The sequence below is a fragment of the Schistocerca cancellata genome, chromosome 1, assembly GCF_023864275.1.
Source record: "Schistocerca cancellata isolate TAMUIC-IGC-003103 chromosome 1, iqSchCanc2.1, whole genome shotgun sequence".
In the NCBI taxonomy this organism is placed as follows: domain Eukaryota; kingdom Metazoa; phylum Arthropoda; class Insecta; order Orthoptera; family Acrididae; genus Schistocerca; species Schistocerca cancellata.
In genome coordinates, this window is record NC_064626.1 from 1,133,830,152 (window position 1) to 1,133,852,122 (window position 21,971).

The 21,971-nt window shown below is 42.9% G+C and overlaps 1 protein-coding gene across 2 annotated transcripts in view; it reads right to left on the bottom strand.

The window, feature by feature from the left end:
• The window catches only part of LOC126163120 (vesicular glutamate transporter 2-like), a 99,071-nt gene that overhangs the window by 1,569 nt on the left and 75,531 nt on the right, over nucleotides 1-21,971 (bottom strand). For both annotated transcript variants that reach the window (XM_049920055.1, XM_049920047.1), the window contains one exon: nucleotides 20,663-20,907. In XM_049920055.1, the coding sequence (XP_049776012.1) occupies nucleotides 20,663-20,907 (245 nt within the window). The remainder of the gene's footprint in view (nucleotides 1-20,662; nucleotides 20,908-21,971) is intronic.

Here is a 21,971-nt window from a genome sequence, read left to right on the forward strand (position 1 = left end):
CCTCCACAGTTTAGTTCTGATTCCCATTTCATGCTATTGGAAAATCCCCCACCCCTCTCCTCCCTCCTCAAGTTCCCTCTCCCCACCCCTCATCTGGAAAATGGCAGCAAAAAGACTCAGTCTGTGCTGAGAGGAAATATCTCATGACACGAAATTCAAATCAATGTCAATAAAATATTGTTTAATTCAATTTGCATGTTCTTTATTTAAGGGGAGACTAAGCCAAATGGGCTCAAAAATAGATTTTTAGATTTTTGCATACTTAAAATGTCCGCTGTTTCCTGCATAAAATAGTTTTGTTTCATGTAACGACGACGACTTTTTCGTGAACTATGGCGGTTTTCCTGATGCTCTGTGCCATCTGGAATGTAAATGCCACACCTTCTTTTTTGCCCCATGCAGAGATAATGCACAGGTTTCTTTTATTCTTTGTAGATATTTCCTGCTTCTATTGTTTTATAGTGTCATGTTATCATACCCAGTATCCACTATCGATATTCATCGTTCCCACCGTGATTTTTATTGTTTTCGAGCGCTTTTGGTTGTACTCAGTGATGTTTGTTGTGCGTGAAGTAAGTGCTGATGCATATTGTCTCTGGTTACGCGTGTTTTCATAAAAATGCCGCAAATACAGAAATTCTCACATAAATTAAAATTGAGAGGAAATAAATACGTAAAGGTAAATGAGGTTAGTGGGTCAAAGCACACAAGAATGGTTCAATTGACTATGGAACTTAACATGTGAAGTCATCAGTCTCCTAGACTGAGAACTAGTAAAACCTAACTGACCTGAGGATATCACAGCCACCCATTCCCGAGGCAGGATTCGAACCTGCGATCGTAGCAGCAGCGCGGTTCCGGACTGAAGCACCTATAACCGCTCGACCACAATGGCCGGCAACACAAGAATGTTAGGCATAAAGATTATTAGTACGTCAAGAAAGAAACTGCAGTCTCTTCAAGGAGTTTCCTCCCAGTCAGCTTGTGGAGATGAACGCTCTTTTCGAAATATTGTGGGAACCTTAGCACGCTGTGTGATCTCATTTCAAAAATATTGTGTGCAGATTATCTCGTGGTGACGTATCCTCCGGAGAGAATCAGTGTCTTCACAAAGGAATTGCATCAAACCTGACCTAAAACTATACAAAATATGGTGCAGTTTCTACAGCAATGACATCAGAAATGACAAGTAATAAGTTGTAAGGTTAGTTATTGTCTCAGATCTGTTGGTAAAGGGACGGAGGCTGATAAACTCGTGTGTACATCACTTGACATTTCAAATTCAAATGCAAAATTTATGACTTAGAATAAAGTTACTGGAACTGTTGTTGCTGAAGTTTGTAACATTTCAGTGATGGAAACAGATGAAGAAGCACTTAAGGAAAGTAATGACAGTGAAAGTGGTGATATTTGTGCATTTTTGATGGCAGCTGGCACAAACGTGGCCTCACTTCACTAAAGTGTGACATGACACTTACGTTATTTGATACAAGCACAGTAATTCGTGCAGAGGTTTTAAGCGAGTACTGTAAAACGTGTGGCAGTGAAAATGAGAAAGAAGATGAACATAACTGTCAGATAAACTATACTAGTTCAATTGGTGGGATAGATGTAGCAGTAATTCTCAGGATTTTTAATCGTTCAATGGCAAACAGTGGTGTCAGATACACACAGTATTTACAGGAATGTGATAGCACAGCTTATGACCGCATAGGTAGAGAAAAACCCATGATCCAAACGTTACACTTTCTGAATTATAATACATTGGGCATGACCAGAAGAGCATGGGATCCAGATTGAGAAAATTATTAAAAGGAAACTCAAAAATAGTACTGGAAGATGGTAAGAAGATAGGTGATAAAGGCTGCCCAACAAATGTTGATAGATTACAGAACAATTATGTCTTGGTCATTAGAATTGTTGGGAGTATAGAAAACATGAAAAAGGCTTTATGGACTGTCTCTTCAGTAAGCTTTTAACGAATGAAAATCCTCAGCACTGTCTTTGCCTGAACGATCCTGATACTTGGTCCAAGTACAGGAGAAGTACAAAATATGACCACAAACCTTTTTTACCTGCAGCAGTAATGAATGAAATAAAACCTACATTTAGAGATCTTTATAAAGATACTATGTTGACGAAATGTCTTCATGGTCAACGCAAAATTTAGACAAATGTGTGAATTCGAGCCAGTTACCGAAAACTGTACTTATTCAGATTACAACTATCAAATTTGGTGTTTATGATGCTATTTTACACTTCAGTGATTGTGCAACAAGGAAACTGGATCTTTTGGAAGTACTGGGCATAAAATATAGTGGAAATGTTGCCAAATCCTTGGTGAAAATAGATAGAGAGAGAATCTGCAAATCAGAAATTGCTAATTTAAAATGCACAAAACAAGCTAGACAGAAAAGAAGAGGGACCAAGAGAAGAAAAGAAGATCAGTATGCTTCAGATGATGCCAGTTAGGTGCAGGAAAATATTAATAGTAAGTACACTACATCTACATCTACATCCGTACTCCGCAAGCCACCTGACGGTGTGTAGCGGAGGGCACCTTGAGTACCTCTATCGGTTCTCCCTTCTATTCTGGTCTCGTATTGGTCGTGGAAAGAAGGATTGTCGGTATGCCTCTATGTGGGCTCTAATCTCCCTGATTTTATACTCATGGTCTCTTCGCGAGGTATACGTAGGAGGGAGCAATATACTGCTTGACTCCTCGGTGAAGGTATGTTCTCGAAACTTCAACAAAAGCCCGTACCGAGCTACTGAGCGTCTCTCCTACAGAGTCTTCCACTGGAGTTTATCTATCATCTCCGTAACGCTTTCGCGATCACTAAATGATCCTGTAACAAAGAGCGCTGCTCTCCGTTCGATCTTCTCTATCTCTTCTATCAACCCTATCTGGTACGGATCCTACACTGCTGAGCAGTATTCAAGCAGTGGGCGAACAAGCGTACTGTAACCTACTTCCTTTGTTTTCGAATTGCATTTCCTTAGGATTCTTCCAATGAATCTCAGTCTGGCATCTGCTTTACCGACGATCAACTTTATATGATCATTCCATTTTAAATCACTCCTAATGCGTACTCCCAGATAATTTATGGAATTAACTGCTTCCAGTTGCTGACTTGCTATATTATAGCTAAATGATATGGGATCTTTCTTTCCATGTATTCGCAGCACATTACACTTGTCTACATTGAGATTCAATTGCTATTCCCTGCACCGTGCGTCAATTCGCTGCAGACCCTTCTGCATTTCAGTACAATTTTCCATTGTTACAACCTCTCGATATACCACAGCATCATCTGCAAAACTCCTCAGTGAACTTTCGATGTCATCCACAAGGTCATTTATGTATATTGTGAATAGCAACGGTCCTACGACACTCCCCTGCGGCACACCTGAAATCACTCTTACTTCGGAAGACTTCTCTCCATTGAGAATGACATGCTGCGTTCTGTTATAGGAACTCTTCAATCCAATCACACAATTGGTCTGATAGTGCATATGCTCTTACTTTGTTCATTAAACGACTGTGGGGAACTGTATCGAACGCCTTGCGGAAGTCAAGAAACACGGCATCTACCTGGGAACCCGTGTCTATGGCCCTCTGAGTCTTGTGGACGATTAGCGCGAGCTGGGTTTCACACGATCGTCTTTTTCTAAACCCATGCTCATTCCTACAGAATAGATTTCTAGTTTCCAGAAAAGTCATTATACTCGAACATAATGCGTGTTCCAAAATTCTACAACTACTGGCCATTAAAATTTCTACACCACGAAGATGACGTGCTATAGACGCGAAATTTAACCGACAGGAAGAAGATGCTGTGATATGCAAACGATTAGCTTTTCAGAGCATTCATACAAGGTTGGCGCCGGTGGCGACATCTACAACGTGCTGAGACGCCCAGGCGTATCAAGGCCGTTATTACGGCCAGAGGCGGTTGTTCCGGATACTGATTTCTCAGGATCTATGCACCCAAACTGCGTGAAAATGTAATCACATGTCAGTGTTAGTATGAAATATTCGTCCAAGGAATATCCGTTTATCATCTGCATTTCTTCTTGGTGTAGCAATTTTAATGGCCAGCAGTGTAATTCTTCTCAATAACTAAACTGAAATTGCAATACTAAATTTTAAATTGATTTTTCTCAAAACTACTTTTTTCCGCTTTCGGGTCCCATCATTTTTTCAACTAAGTGGGCTAGAAAAATGAAATGTGGTCAATTTGTACTCAGCGTGGTAGTAACGTGTTGCAAGTAAATTGAGAACCACCAATCCACCAGAAACTGTTCTGTATTAAGAAAAGTGAAATTTTGTTAGTGAGAGAAAAAAAGTCTTCAAATCCATAAGAACTATTTTGTTAATTTTACTTGTAAATACAAGCATATATGTTACACACATTCAGTAAAAATTCAACTGTTTTAACACTTAGTCCTACTGAAAAGTGTACCTATTCAAAGGGTGAAATTGCATTGGCAGAATTGGGGATAAAATAGCTGTCCGTCTCCCCTTAATAAGTTTTTGAAAGACATGGCTCACGTCTGCACCGCCCACTCGCGCTTACCCTCTAATTTAATAATTGTAATCGCTGACGGATGCTGCTGTCGATACTAAACACCACCAACTGTGGACCAGAAGTCAGCGTTCTTTGATATTCGATACCCGGAGAGCCACCTCTGCTCTCTCCTGTAGCTACTTCCAGTTGTAACGTCTGCACCTCAACTCTGCAGACCAAAAGACGTGTCTAACTGCCCAAGGGACCCCAATTTGTTCTTGCGGTTCCCAAACGAAGCATCAGGTGGCAGCATTCCTTTGGTCAAGAAATTCCAGATTCTCTTTCTTTGTCTGTCTCTCTTAAGTGGTTAATTCCTGTTTGTGTGAAAACATGCATGAACCAACATGTCCAAAAATGCAGACAGAGGTCTTCATCCCTCATCAGAATACTGTGCTCCTATTGCGAATGTGGGGACAAAGGGACAACTGGCACAGTTGTGATATTAAAAATGGTGCTAATAGTCCCTTTGCATTACACGACCAAATTAATTATTTAACAATTTACAGGAGTCAAATAATTGCTTTCTACACTAACTACCTTATGGTGATTCTTCTTTGCAACAAAACCTAGTTTTAATGTTTGAGAATCACACACGAAAACTTTGAAAATTAAGTATTAAATTTCCACCACAAATAGGCCATAGCTCTAAGTATATTGGAGGTCTTCTAAGAGGCGACGTTTGGGGACACACGGACATTCCTCCACCACAATGTTTTCACCAAATATATCGGACGAAAAACTTTTCGATCGCGCACACACACACACACACACATACACACACACACACACACACACACACACACACACACACACACACACACAATTGCGAAATGCGCTATCCGCTGACTAATAGCTCCTGAAGCGCTGGTGAGGAGATGCCCTCACACAGTGGGTACACCAGCTGTTGCGTGTACATCTCCAGCCGTACCAGACGCTCAGAGTCTGTACAGACTGTCCTCTTGACCGCCAAAGATTGAACCGATCAATTTACACGGAGGGGGAATAATCGTCCAGCGCAAGCACCCGTCATAGTGAACCTTCTCACACAACACATATATCCATTTTTTCGCCGCTCAACTTCGCTATTACCTATCCAGAGGACGCTGCTGCCGGAAGTTCCCGCAGCTGCAGGCAAGTGGCGCCAGCTCGGGTTATTTTTGTAACGAACCGGTAGTCACAGGCTAAACTGTAGGTTCCTGTCAGCCAAGGTCCATAACTGCCGCTGCCGCAGACTGCAGCACAGTAAAAGGACAAACAGGTGCGGCTTGTATGTACTAACTGCAATTCCGTCCTGACAACACACACCACAGTTAAAAAATGCCACTTACTCGTACTTTATCTGAGACACGGATGTTATTGTCCATAAGTCTGGAATTTCTCGCGCAAAATGTAGATTCCTTCCTTTCATGGGAGCTATTTTCGAAGACAAAGAAATACATGAATTTCCACATCGCTAAAGTATGGTTGCTTGTTGTGAAAATCCTGCAGAACAATATGTCATAGGCTATATTTCATCTAAGAATTCTCTCATCAGATAAAAGAAATCTGTTCTTGTCAGTTTAATGTCTCATACGTACTGCACCATAGCACACGAACATTAAACTCATTTTTGGCTCACGATTGAGTGCTAGGAGCATGCTCTACATCTGCCACAGGATGCCTCCTCACTTTCAAATTCTCTTAAGGGGGGTAGGACGTCAAACGGGACGACTTGGAGCAGGAGAGGCACCAGAGGACATTTTAATTTCCACTGTCTAACTTTTACGAATAAATTCATAAAACTTTGTCAAAATGACCAGAAAGGATTCAGGATTTACACTCATAGCAGTGGAAGTTCAAAAATATAAGAAAATATTATTTTTTTACATTTGAAATGTGAACTTTTTTCACTTACCATGGGCTGCATTAGTTGCTATAGGTACACTTTTCTTCATAAGTAAGGGAGATTCTTCGATGAATTTTGCACAGCATACAAACCATACTTACAGGTGTATGAAGCTCTAGAATTTTCCAAATTTATTGAAAACTGTGGTAAAAATTGAGATAATTAACTATAAAATTTGAGTTTTTTCTAAACATGAAGTTTAAAATGTAACAGCACCTTCATTTTTTGATAAATTAAATAATTTCTAGAGTTTCATACACCTGTAAGTATGGTTTGTATGCTGTACAAAATTCATCGAAGAATCTCCCTTACTTATGAAGAAACGTGTACTTACAGCAATAAACGCAGAAAATAGTAAGTGAAAAAATGACGAACTTCCACATGTAAAACAAAATTAATTTTGTTATGTTTTTCAACTTCCACTGCTATGAGTGTGAATCCTGAATCCTTCCTGGTCATGCTGATAAAGTTTTATGAATTTATTCGTGAAAGGATAGACAGTGGGAATTAAAAAGTCCTGTGGTGTCTCTCCTGCTCCACGACGGCCCGTTTAACGTCCTACCCCCCTTAAAGTAGCCAGATGCCTCGTCACCTATGAAGTGTCTTTCGGCAGCAGCTCAGACGAGTTGTAAATATCAGGTTTATACCTCGTATCACTTCATAAATTCGGAAATATAGCCCGTTTTATTATGATGGTCTTCTCTCCCTGAGTTGATGCGAGATTGCAATTTCATTAAAAGATATTGCCACAACGAGAAAACGCCGGATTACCACTCCAGCTTGCGAAACGTGTCTGTGATAGTCTTGCCCTCACTCCCACCAGAATGACTGACTAATTAATGAAACGGAACGTGAGAGTGCCTTTGCATGGTAAGTATTTTTTTTTTCCTGCAGCCGGATTACACTCGCTGGGTAGCTCAAATGGGAATCCTGGGAAGGAGGGCGATGTTCTTCTCAAGGAATTGTCTTGACAAAATTTAGGGAACCGATATTTGAAGCTGACTGCAAGCAGTTTCAACTGCCGCTAACGTATATTTCGCATAAGGACCACGAAGGGAAGATATTAGAAATTAGTGTCAGTATGGAGTCATATAGGTAGTCTTTTTCCCTCACTCTATTTGAGGATGTAACAGGCAAGGAAATGACTAGTGGTGGTACACGGCGCCTTCCGCCACACATCGTACGATGGTTGGGAAGTAAGCATACAGATGTAAATGTAGATTTAGTCTGCATTCGAAGACATCACTCCATGCATTTAAAGGTACACAAAACTGACGGAAGAATTTTGTCCATTATTTATCGAAAAAACAAAAGACAGAACTTCTGCCGCTCGTTGTCTCTCGGTAAATATTTTCGTATCAGGCTGTAATTTTCTCAGTCTTCCTACAGCGTTGCCTTTCTAGGCAGCTCAACTGCTGTACTGTCAACCCATTTATTTAAAAATGTGACTGAATAAATATGAACAATTGTACGCTGCATGAAGTATTACCACAGTGTATTCTCCAGGTGTGATACTTATCCTTACTTCAACGAAATATTGTACCAACAGACATGCAAAGGGTGTAGTCTTACGTTTTTACAAAGAATACTGTGACCCAACAGTATAGATAGCGGGATATAGTACTAAAACCAATTAAATCTCCAGCTTAATAGATGTAATCTCACAGTTATGATATGAGATTCTGCTTGATACAAAGATTGTATGATTACTGAATCAATAACACTGAATTTTGCTGTGGATATACTAAAAAACAAGCGCTTCACATCATCCGAAAGTCCTTAAACATAAATTCAGCTAGCACATTCCACACACTATAGCAAGTAGAAGATTTCACTAATAATGCAATGCTGGTAGGACCAAACAACAACATGATCATCAAGGTGGATAGACGTGTTTTTCTTGGGGGAGGTATCAGTTTGTCTTAGGAGCAGAGAGCAGTAATCCGCTTATAAGTGAGCAACTACTAAAACCATAGAATAGAAATGTTTATGTTATGCTACAAGTGCATCCCCTCTATGGTTCTACAGGAAGATGGGACACTAATAACATCATATAACTATAAGCAAAAAACTTCCACCGGAACAATGCATGTGTGATCACGTTGATGTGTCGACAGAGACTAAGCATCTTAGAGCCAGTCTTATCTCCCCTCAGAACAGAACTGGGCACGGTTGACAAAACAATTGTCTCTTTTCCCAGAGGGCAGGGGACGGGGAGGAGTTTTTAAGTTGGACAGGTTATCCCTAGGAGATCATAAATCAATTAGCATAACAGTAGGTATCCCCAGGGAATCATAAATCGACTGGCATAACAATAGGTTAAGGGGAAGGGGTAATTAATTGTTCAATTTAATTAATTAGCGTATCAATTTTATATCAACAGTGTGCAAGAACTCTTATTACTTCGTTACTTATGCAGTGTGCTGAATTGTACAGCTTGTTGTGCTGATTAAATTTGCTTGACCTTTCTGTGTGCATTTACTTATTACCTTAGTGTGTCTTTGATTATCTGTCTTTGGTGATGCTTCTGGCCCAAACACACATTGTCTCAGGACAATTTCCATCACATGAGGTACCCAATGAACTTGCGTGCTCCTATAAGGCTGAGCATTAGTATATAGGTTTTAGGCTCTGTTATAGTTTTTGTCCCCTTTGCATATGTTACAATCTGGTACTTTTCATATCCTTGTCCTTGTGGCACAAATTTACCACTCTTCAGTTGGTTTGTGGAGATAGTTGTTGGTACTTATTTTATGATGAATCCCATGTATTGCGAATCCTGATCCCTACATTCTCTGGTCCTGCTGTCGTATACCACGGCTATTGTATTGTAGAACTCTAATTCTACCTCTTTCTTCTTCCAGTCCATTATGTTAAACAGGTCCTGATACTGTCTTGTGGGAGACAGCCAATTTTTTAATCTGATGTCTTCTATGAAATAAGTCCCTTTCATAACGTCGTATATTGAGTTGGGATGGCGCTGTTTTTCTCACTCATAGTAGACTCTTCATGAACTTCCACTTCACTTTTTCTATCGTTTTCGTATAGCCGATCTTAAGTATTTCCCATGTGATCTTTATTGCGTACATTATGACTGGCGCGGCTGTCACTATGAATAGTGTCATCGCTGTGGTTGTCGAAAGTTTTGTTATGTTTGGAATATTCTTTGAAGCTTTGATAGCTCCTGCTGCTCTTTCATGAATGTGCATACCCAAAGATGTTGCTGTTGTCTGTAATACATTTCCCAGGCATTTAATCGTATATTTCACTACAATTTGCAGTGATTCATTCTGTAAAGTTACACTGCCTTTGGATAATATTTTTCCTCCATTTCTGAATATCATCTGAAGTTTTTTCTTCAAGTTTCTAGTCCTTTTAGTGCCTTCTGTACATCCTCTCTTATTGCTGATCCTATGTCCATGTCGTTGTGTACACAATAGTATCTGCTTCTGAGTCTTGCTCTATTACGTTTGTAACATCTGCTGTTAGATCTATTTGGTATGGGTCACACACGCTTGAATAATATTCTAGAATAGCTGACACGAGTGTTTTGTGAACAACATGCTTTGTAGGCTGACTACACTTTCCCAGTATCTTACTAAGTATGCCACCTGCTTTACCCAGGACCTGACTTCTGTGATCATTCCATCACTACGAACTGTTGAATCGAGGTATTTAATTTGAGTGATGACCACCTTGTCTAGCAATGAGAAACGAGAAATATGCACTGGTGATACATATTCAACACACTCCCAGCTATCATGAAGCACGAAACTGGGAATGTGTATCAGTTCAAAAGAAATTTATAAACATATCTCACTAGCCAGTGTTTCTACAATATTTGAGTATCTAGAGGGACTGAAAAGTTGTGCTACATGGTAAGTAGCAGTGTTTGTTGTAAAGCTGTGCGGCAAGTGTAGTACTCTTACATGTTCTCTCTTCCACCATTTGTTAGCAATGGAAGCCTACTAATCGACAAGTGAAATGGCGGATATGATATTCTGCTACTATTTACCAATGGATGTAGCCAGCGAGCTCATGCCCTCTCTGCTGAAAAATATCCACAGAGCTGAGTGCCATCTGATAAGGTGGTTTTCCGGCACCTGAGGAACTTGGGTACCTTTCCACTTCGGAAGACGGACAGTGAAAGGCCGTGTACAGTCCGCACGCCGGACATGGTGGCGTGTGTGCTACCCTGGGTGGAAGAAACACCTGGGACCAGTGTGCGACGATTAGCAGCACGAGCAGAAGATGTGTTTCTCACTCCCTTATCTGGGGGATACATCGTGAACAACTGTTGTATCCGTATCATCTTCAGGGCATTCAGGCCCTAAGGCCACAGGATCATTATGGCTGATGGCGGTTCTGTCGATTGCTATTACAGAAGTGTGCCACAGATCCGCTGCTCACATCCAAGATTTTATTTACTGGTGAGGCAGGGTTCACAGTAGATGGTGTTGCCAACTCCCATACCCAGCATGTATTGGTAGATGTAACACCCAAATCCTTCAGGGAAGCAGGTATCAACACCGATTCTCAATCAACGTATGGACAGGTATACTTGGCGATAGATTAATGGGGCCATATGTGCAACCACAGAATTTAACTGGGTAGCATTATCTGAACTTTCTCATTACTTCACTCCTGGAAATGGAAAAAAGAACACATTGACACCGGTGTGTCAGACCCACCATACTTGCTCCGGACACTGCGAGAGGGCTGTACAAGCAATGATCACACGCACGGCACAGCGGACACACCAGGAACCGCGGTGTTGGCCGTCGAATGGCGCTAGCTGCGCAGCATTTGTGCACCGCCGCCGTCAGTGTCAGCCAGTTTGCCGTGGCATACGGAGCTCCATCGCAGTCTTTAACACTGGTAGCATGCCGCGACAGCGTGGACGTGAACCGTATGAGCAGTTGACGGACTTTGAGCGAGGGCGTATAGTGGGCATGCGGGAGGCCGGGTGGACGTACCGCCGAATTGCTCAACACGTGGGGCGTGAGGTCTCCACAGTACATCGATGTTGTCGCCAGTGGTCGGCGGAAGGTGCACGTGCCCGTCGACCTGGGACCGGACCGCAGCGACGCACGGATGCACGCCAAGACCGTAGGATCCTACGCAGTGCCGTAGGGGACCGCACCGCCACTTCCCAGCAAATTAGGGACACTGTTGCTCCTGGGGTATCGGCGAGGACCATTCGCAACCGTCTCCATGAAGCTGGGCTACGGTCCCGCACACCGTTAGGCCGTCTTCCACTCACGCCCCAACATCGTGCAGCCCGCCTCCAGTGGTGTCGCGACAGGCGTGAATGGAGGGACGAATGGAGACGTGTCGTCTTCAGCGGTGAGAGTCGCTTCTGCCTTGGTGCCAATGATGGTCGTATGCGTGTTTGGCGCCGTGCAGGTGAGCGCCACAATCAGGACTGCATACGACCGAGGCACACAGGGCCAACACCCTGCATCATGGTGTGGGGAGCGATCTCCTACACTGGCCGTACACCACTGGTGATCGTCGAGGGGACACTGAATAGTGCACGGTACATCCAAACCGTCATCGAACCCATCGTTCTACCATTCCTAGACCGGCAAGGGAACTTGCTGTTCCAACAGGACAATGCACGTCCGCATGTATCCCGTGCCACCCAACGTGCTCTAGAAGGTGTAAGTCAACTACCCTGGCCAGCAAGATCTCCGGATCCGTCCCCCATTGAGCATGTTTGGGACTGGATGAAGCGTCGTCTCACGCGGTCTGCACGTCCAGCACGAACGCTGGTCCAACTGAGGCGCCAGGTGGAAATGGCATGGCAAGCCGTTCCACAGGACTACATCCAGCATCTCTACGATCGTCTCCATGGGAGAATAGCAGCCTGCATTGCTGCGAAAGGTGGATATACACTGTACTAGTGCCGACATTGTGCATGCTCTGTTGCCTGTGTCTATGTGCCTGTGGTTCTGTCAGTGTGATCATGTGATGTATCTGACCCCAGGAATGTGTCAATAAAGTTTCCCCTTCCTGGGACAATGAATTCACGGTGTTCTTATTTCAATTTCCAGGAGTGTATATTGCCTACCACACCAGAGGTTGTACCACTGCAGAAACTAATACAAATGTGGTTCATGCATGATGGCACACAATCGTACTTTCGTCGCAATGTGAGCCAACATTGGATTCAATCAGTTGAGGGCCACTGGCGGCGGATAGTTCGGGCGGGGGGGGGGGGAGGGGGGGGAGGGGGCGGCCCCCATCTTGGTCTTTCTCTACCCTCGAACCTCAATCACCTAGACGTTTGGTTATGGGGACACTTGAAAGAATTGGTCTACGCCCCGCCAATCAACGATCTGTGGACACTACAGGGTCGCATCTTCTGTGCGTGACCAGCAGGTTCAGCAACATCAGGGTATACTTCAAAGACTGTGTCGTCCCTTAAGCCACGTTGAACATCTCCTGTAAACAGGTGTCTATCGCAGGAGGTATGCCTTTCTGGACCCTTGTTTATTGGACTTAACTCAGAAAGTATGTATCTCAGGGCCCACGTTTATTGGACATATTTTTCTTGTTCCGATGAGTACTACCACCACTCAAAATATTTGAAACTTGTTTTCCAACCCCCCCCCCCCCCTCATATATCTCCCAACCTGAGTCTCTATTTGCTAATTTTGTAAGGTGTCTAACCCACTGTGCTTATTTATTAAGTACTCTCAACAGAAAACTAATGTAGTACAGTAAAAATGGCTCTGAGCACTATGGGACTCAACTGCTGAGGTCATTAGTCCCCTAGAACTTAGAACTAGTTAAACCTACCTAACCTAAGGACATCACACACATCCATGCCCAAGGCAGGATTCGAACCTGCGACCGTAGCGGTCTCGCGGTGCCAGACTGCAGCGCCAGAACCGCGCGGCCACTTCGGCCGGCTGTATTACAGTACCTGACGTGGAGACTGAGTATGTGCCATTAATATTTCAATCGTCTTTGGGATGAACGAAGATTAAACACGTGGTACCAAAAAATAAAAACTGAAATATTTCACCCCTAAAAATATTTCAGTTCGTGATTTATCACAGTTTTGCTGCTTGTTATAGCTCCACATTCTATATTTTTCGGGGAACTTTCACTCTGGCGTCATAGGAAGCGGACTAGCAATGCCGCTGAGTTACAGTTTATTTAAGTAGAGATAACAGTTCGATTAAGTGCAGTACAAAACAAAATGAATAGCGATAGCTATCCTTCATTTCCCTATAAAAAAATCAAAAGGTGAAATACTCTTGCATTTATCTCTTAGAAGTTTTAATTCACGTTCATTTCAGAAGTCGAATACAATTAATTAAGATACCTATGACACCTGTATATTTGAAAGGAATCTCTGTGCACTAGAGTTGTAATGGCATCCAAAATATCCAAAGCGCTTATGGACAAAACATTATACCATGCCATAGTCAAGTGAATTTGGAGGCATGAATTCTAGCGACAAAAATTCTCTAGTGCGCATTGTAATGCTCCGCCCATACTTATTCATAGTGTACGAAAAATACCACTGTAATCAAGTATACGTGAAGGTGCCAATAGCAGATAAACAACAGCTGCTTAGTATAACAGAGCAGTCAGCAGCTTTCCTCGAAGTAGCTGCCCTCTTTCTAAGTTACTCGATCAAATTTAGCCGGCACAGTTATAAGTAGCATTAAACACTGTAGCGATATTTTATGACTAACACAGCATACAGGTTAAGTTTCTACGATTCCCTTCTCTTTTGTTCGTGTTTGTAGAATGCAGAAATGCACAGACATCTATGGCTCCATGAGTTGTTACTTGCTTACACACTCATTCCGAAAAAGGCAATTTTTTTTTGGTAATGAGCGTTTGAACAAGTAGCAGCTCACGGACTTCAATGATTTAAAAAAGTCATTAAATTCCACTAGTTGCCACTAGTTCAAACGATGTTAGTAACAAAAATGTGCCTTTTTCGGAAGTGATAAATTTAAGCTTGGTGAAACCAAACGGAGAAGACATTTGGCGACACTGTCCCTGGCAGGCTGCTTGAATCTGCGCTCACGACGACTGAATTGGCTAACTTCAATGCTAATTAAATCGGAAACGGCAGAAAGGATCGAATTTTTTTATTATTTATTTCTAAGCACAGTCTATCCTGGAACACTCTGACAAGCTTTTCAGACTGTTTTATGAAGTACCTGCAAAGGGCAATTTTCTAAAATGTCACATATTACGACAGGAGTTAGAATTGGTCAAAAGCAGAAGAAAAATACCTGTCAGCCATGTCCGGAAAACCAATACCTGTTCATATATGGACCAATCTGTCTTCTTATTCCCATATGTCTGGTACACAGAAGTACGAGTAAACAGCATAGTCAGCACTGCATGTGGTTACCACGCAACCTGACACATCCTTCATCCCTTCTTCGCAGTGGATCACGTGCTCTTTTAAATACACTGGCTCCAACTGAATTGCGTCACACGCACTGATCAGTTTCCTGTGACGCCTGCATATTGTTAATGCGTTGGGCATACACTAATGCCTGTGAATGTCCCCTTAGCCAGAAATCCTACGTATTCAGGTCCGGGTGAACGGGGAGGCCACGCTACCGCAACTCCTCGACAATCCATCGCCCGTAAAGCGTTGCGCTGAGGTACTGTCACGCGAACTGTAGCAAATGTGGCGTTGCCCCGTCTTTGTGCAAGCGTAACGTATTCCAGTAACTCGAGGAATTCATATCGCGCATAAATTGCTGACGTGCGGCACCTGTTAGCAGTGTCGGCTGCTGTGTAAGATCACAAGAGCACGTGAACACCGTAACTTACGACACCTTACGGTTTTTTTTTGTTATTTTTTAAATGCAGTTAAATTTAACATAGACGCTGAAATGTTTTTTTTTTCTTTTATTGAATTTCGATTCCTCCCCGAAGGGGGCGGGCTGCAGCAGCTTATTACGTTGCTCTGCAGCCTATAGACTTTTGAAAGCGTAAGAAGAAGATAAGAAACAATAAAAGCAGGCGATAAAACGGTGACTTAAACTGTAAAACGGCGGAAAATTGTGGAAAGTTAAAACATAAAGCAAAGGGTTGGCAATGCTAATAAAATACACAGGAAGCAGACAGGTAACATAGTAGACAGACAATTAAAAAGCATGGCGACAGTCTGGTTTCTGTTTGCAAAAGATATAAAGATCACACCCAGCGACAGTATTATGTCCGTTCGCAACACTTCAGAAAAGACACACAACACTGAACACTCACTGTAAACACTGCACTAAAATGTCAGCACAAAGATGACACACCATAGCCAAGAGCAGATGGGAGGAGGGGGGGATCTGGACAAATGGGGGGAAAAAAAGGAGAGGAAAAACGAAAGGGCGGGGAACCAAAGGAGGGAGAGGACTCGTAAGGGGGGGGGGGGGGCAGGGCAGATGCGAGAGGGAATGGAAAAAGGCAGAGGAGGGAAATGCAAAAGGACTCAGGGGAGAGAAGGGGGGCAGAGAGAGGGTTGCTGGGGAAAAAAGTGGATGGAAGGGGGAGAGAGGGAGCCTAGGAAAAGGACGGAGGAAAGGTGGGGAGGAGGGGGAGGATCAGAGTTGATAGGAGGGATAAATGGAGGTAGAGAGGGCATCATCCAGGAGGGGGAGTTGATGGAAGCCACCTTGGGAAAGGAGATGAAGGGTGTAGAGATGGAGGGCAGGGGGGACACAACAGTGAAGTCATGGCAAGGGGCGGGGATGGGAGAGGAGAGGAGCAACCAGGGGGTGAGGGGGATCAAGGCGGCGGGAGGTGTACAGTATGCTGATATGCTGAAATGTGAAAGATATGGCACTTAAATATACGCTGCTACTGCTCCTCTAGACACCATGAAAGTTGAATCTTGGCATCAGCTCGAGAGCACACCTTCAATTGTGCATTTTTTAAGGAGCTTCCTGCATGCGCAATTGCTGTAACGTAATTGCCTTACGGGGCTCGTACATATGGATTTGATAAACAACGTGCGCGGTTCACGATGTGCACAGCTGCAAGTTTACGTCAGTGCCATCAGGTGGTAGCGCGCTGTGGCAGACTTATATCGCCATTGACTCAGCACAAATCCCGCTGGATGACAGCACATTCCTCAGATACGCCGTTCACTCACTATACAGTAAAATGAGATCGAACGTCTGTACACTTTTTAGTTATATTGACAGAAAACCTATTTTGTGGGCGTCTGAATGAGTTATAGTATATTAAGTTTTGAATTTTATCATATAGTAACCCATTTGAGGCGTCGAGAATCATAAGGGTCAAAAGCAGATGACAATCGATATTGAGATTGCAGACTTTATCCATGCTTCTTGAATCTGTTGATCTTGTGAATCAGGTTTATCTGTGTTGTGGGCCCACACTGTATATATGAAAATTCACGAAAAGCTCTCTAGTGAGAGAGGTCTCTGATATTCTCTTAAATGTGGGATCGACGACTGTTTTTGTGTCCTTTAGGTCCTAATGGATCTCAGCGCCTCATTTGTATTCGAGGGAAGTGACCATGTTGGTAAGCGTTACTACTCGAATTTAATCATTACCATTAACGGCAGTTTGTGTTTGGAACTGGTTGTTTTCTATGCGGGGATCGGCTTGTGCGCAGCGTAAACATAAACTATGTTGAATCAGTCTTAAATACTAACAGAAAAGTAAAACTGTGAGGTCCAGGATCGTGCTTTGGTAGCTCACTCGGTGGAGCACTTGTCCGCGAAAGACAAAGGCCCCGCGTTCGAGTCTAGGTCTGGCATACAGTTTTAATCTGCCAGGAAGTTTCATATCAGCACGCTCTCCGCTGCAGAGTAAAACGTTTACTCTGGGAACAGAAAAGTAATTTACCATGAAAAGTTAGCCGCAAAGGAACCATGGCCTCCGAGACCAGATCCGTTGATTGAAAGAGCGACGAAATCAAATAAGCGTGACTACAAGCGAAGAGTTAACAAAGAACTGTACAATTGGCATAAGTTGTTGTGTGGATGTAATGTAATGTAAGAACACCTGATTTTCAGCTCGGAAGTTGAAAGGTGGCTACACTGAGTCACAGCGCCAGAGATTGCGCCACCTCCACTGGTGCAGTAGTAGTTCAGAGGATGTCGAGTGCAGTTGTTGTTCTGTTGGGGGAGAGAGTAGATGCTGTTCCGTTGGTGTAATGTATAGATGGAAGATGTTCCAATTATCAGTGTATTTTTCGTCAATATATTTTGAGGTAAAAAAAAAAGTATTACAGATGACTTTCATGACAATGCCTCTTGGTCACAGGTACAGTCAACAAGGCATCTGGCTCGTGTTCATGTATTAGACTTGTAATTCTGGTTTCTATGTGCAATTATAGTATTTCTGGTTTTTCAATTAGTTCATTGTAAATGGTGTTTCAGATATCCCGTCGTATTGAGGAAGAACCGAGCTAGATACATGTATGTTGAGTCACACTACCACACACAGAACAGTTACACTTGTGCTTTGTTGTTTCGTAGCTTTTATAGTTGCAGGGGACTTAATTAATCAATTGTGTTAATGGAAATTCCTTGTCATTCTTTATTTTTATTTTATGCAGTCAGATTGCGTGCTAATACTAGTCAGGGCCAACCGGTTACGAGACTTCGTAACCGGTCACACAGTTACTAAAATTATTGCATCATATTCATTTAAATTAAGCCCCCATGCAAAGTAAATTCGTGGACTAATGCTCCTTTTAGGGATCTTGTACATTTTTTCAAAAAATGGAAAAGCATGGGACTCTCATTTACGCAAAAATGCGAAACGGAGAGTTTTGAAACTTACACATTATTTAGATCTTGCCCTAAACTGTATTTACGTACGTACAACACAACGACAATCCGCAAAAAATTCTTTCTTTTAGCAGATTAGTTATGCATATTATTATTATTGTTATTATCATTACAGTTGTTGTTATTATTATTATTATTATTATTGGCTGTCGCCGTAGTTGTATAAGCTTATTGATAAGCATAACTGTTATACACCTGATGCTATTAATTTAACACTCTCAAATTTATCTGAAATTGTGGACACACGGAATGTACATTCACGAGCCGCCATTGCCTGTTAGCTGAAAAGTGCATTAACTCTCAGTGCCCTCACGGACAACTCGCGCACATCAATTGACATTAAAGCGATCACTTGCATGATTGCTCGAGTTGCTCGAGTTATGGTGATTTCCTATGCCCTCTTCTATGAATCCTGCCTCATACTACAATATTACTCGTCACGAGTAAAATGGCTCATATCTCACCAGATATTGGTTTCCAGGCATATCCTTATGGTAACTTTTCTTCTAGTTTTGACCTGTAGGAATATGTGACACCTTTTTAACACGTCGTATAAGTTTCTTTTTATTTTTATAGAAAAATGCACGATGTCGCCTGTAAGTAGTTGAGTGCGACCATTCCGTAAAATACACACATCAAAAAAAGTTTTGCATCACTTCGGTTCCGAGAGTTCCGGAACCTGTACAGAACATTGGAATAGAGATCAACATAAACATCATTTTTGCCCTTTTTATTGCTCATGAAAACCACACATTGCATGTCGTACCACCGTAAACCGAGACTTTCAGAGGTGGTGGTCCAGACTGCTATACACACCGGTACCTCTAATACCCAGCAGCACGTCATCTTGCATTGATGCATGCCTGTATTCGTCGTGGCATACTATCCACAAGTTCGTCAAGGCACTTTTGGTCCAGATTCTCCCACTCCTCAACGGCGATTCGACGTAGATCCCTCAGAGTGGTTGGTGGGTCACTTCGTCCATAAACAGCCCTTTTCAATCTATCACAGGCATATTCGATAGGGTTCATGTCTGGAGAACATACTGGCCACTCTAGTCGAGCGATATCGTTACCCTGCATCATTCACATGATGTGCACGATATGGGTGCAAATTTCCGTCCATGAAGACGAATGCCTCGCCAATTTGCTGCCGATATGGTTGCACTATCGGTCGGAGGATGGCATTCACGTATCGTACAGCCCTTACGGCGCCTTCCATGACCATCAGCCACGTCGGCCCCAAATAATTCCACCAGAAAACAGCAGGGAACCTCCACCTTGCTGCACTCACTGGACAGTGTGGCCTAAGCGTTCAGCCTGACCGCGTTGCCTCCAAACACGTCTATGACAATTGTCTAGATCAAGGCATATGTGACACTCATCGGTGAAGAGAACGTGATGCCAATCCTGAGCGGTCCATACGTCATGTTGTTGGGCCCATTTGTAGCGCGCTGCATGGTGTCGTGGTTGCAAAGATGGATCTTGCCATGGACGTCAGGAGTGAAGTTGCGCATCATGCAGCCTATTGCGCACAGTTTGAGTCGCAACACGACGTCCTGTGGCTGCATGAAAAGCATTATTCAACATGGTGGCGTTGCTGTCAGGGTTCCTCCGAGCCATAATCTGTAGGTAGCGGTCATCCACTGCAGTAGCAGCCCTTGGGCGGCTTGAGCGAGGCATGTCATCGACAGTTCCCGTCTCTCCATGTTCGAACGACATCGTTTTGGTTTGCTCCGACACACCTGGACAATTCACTTGTTGAGATCCCTTTCTGGCACAAAGTAACAATCCGAACGCAATGAACCGCGGTATTGACAGTCTAGGCATGGTTGAACTACAGATAACACAAACCGTGTACCTCCTTCCTGGTGGAAAGACTGGAACTGATCGGCTGTCGGACCTCCTCCGTCCAACACGCGCTGCTCATGCACCTTTGAGCGGGTTTAGTGACATCTCTGAACACTCAAAGGGACTGTGCCCGTGATACATTATCCACAGTCAATGTCTATCTTCACTAATTCTGGGAACTGGGGTAATGCAAAACTTTTTTCGATGTGTGTATTTCTTTACTTACATACAAATCACAGTAATAGTATCTATATACGTTTTGTAAAAGTTAATTGACAAAGACAGCATGAAAGATATCCCTCGTTCGCGATCAAACAAAGAAAACAGAAAAAAAGCACGTGGCATCCACCAATTTCAGTTCTCGTGCAACCTGCCTTATAACTGCCATCTGGTGACAAGATACCACACTACGAAGAAGAAAGCATCTGTCAAATGAGCCCAGCTAGAGGATGATGTGAACTGTATTGTCTATTAAAGGATTAAAAATATGTGAATGGAGAAATTGATTGGAGCTGAAACTAAATTTTACACCCTGAATTCCTCTGTACTTACGTTCTCCTTGACTATAGCCCCCACATAAAGTGGTGCAGCGACGGACATCAGTGTCCCGATACTACCAGTAATACCCATCATCAGGCCAGAGAAGTTCGGTGCGATGTCGATAAGGTTCATCTGGTAGCCCATGATGCTGATACTATTAAAACCGACGGAGACAGTCAGCAGGATCACAGCTGCCGTTGGGTCATCTACTGGGATGAAGCTGAGGGCAACTAAAGCCGCGGCTGGGATCCAGTAACCTGGAACACCCACTGAATATTACTTTCCCAATTCAGAAAAGATAAATGTGACTTTATTAAATAAATTAATGATGCCTATTACGCAGTGCATTAAGTGATTTGCCTCAGATGTAACTTCTCGAAGTAGAGTTCTTCACTTATATTCGAACTGACTTCCTTCTCCGGCAAATAATGCAATACATTTTCACGGATATTGGATGATCGGAAATGTTTCAGTTTGAGACCCGAGTCTTATATTTACTGAGCGTTATCTTTAATCGCCTGTTGACTTATCTAAATACTTCATTAAGTGTTATTTCATTTTTATTGTTTTTCTGGTGTCATCTGCTTCTATGTTTGGTGGTGTCAGAATTTTTAACTTTATTTCATCCTTTTGCTTACAGCAATTGCATAACAACTCACATAAAATTTGGAAATTTGTGGTAAGGTATTATGGGACCAAACTGCTGAGGTCATCGGTCCCTGAGCCTACCCACTTCTTAATCTAACTTAAACTAACTTACGCTAAGGACAACACACACACACACACACACACGCCCGTGGGAGGACTCAAACCTCCGACGGGGGCAGCCGCACCATGCAGCGACAGACCAGTCTCTGTCATCCTAGCTCACTTCAGCTCGATGCCCAGCCGGGTGAGAACAATGATGCTGTTATGGCAGTTCTGAGTATTAAATTCCATACAATTTCGATCCTAAAAATCACCTACATATTGAATCATGTACTGCACTGCGTACTCAAAGTAACAAAAATTTACGTTATTTGCAATACTTTCTTGTGTTGAAATATTTCCTTAGCTGAAATTTCACTTATTTTTTACACCTTTCCTTAAGTCATCATCTGTATATACATTTGGTAGAAGCATCTCTTGCTCAGATTTTCCAGTTCTAGGCGCTTCAGTCCAGAACCGCGCTGCTGCTACGGTCGCAGGTTCGAATCCTGCCTCGGGCATGGATGTGTGTGATGTGCTTAGGTTAGTTAGGTTTAAGTAGTTCTAAGTCTAGGGGACTGACGACCTCAGATGTTAAGTTCCATAGTGCTTAGAGCCCTTTGAACCTTACTCA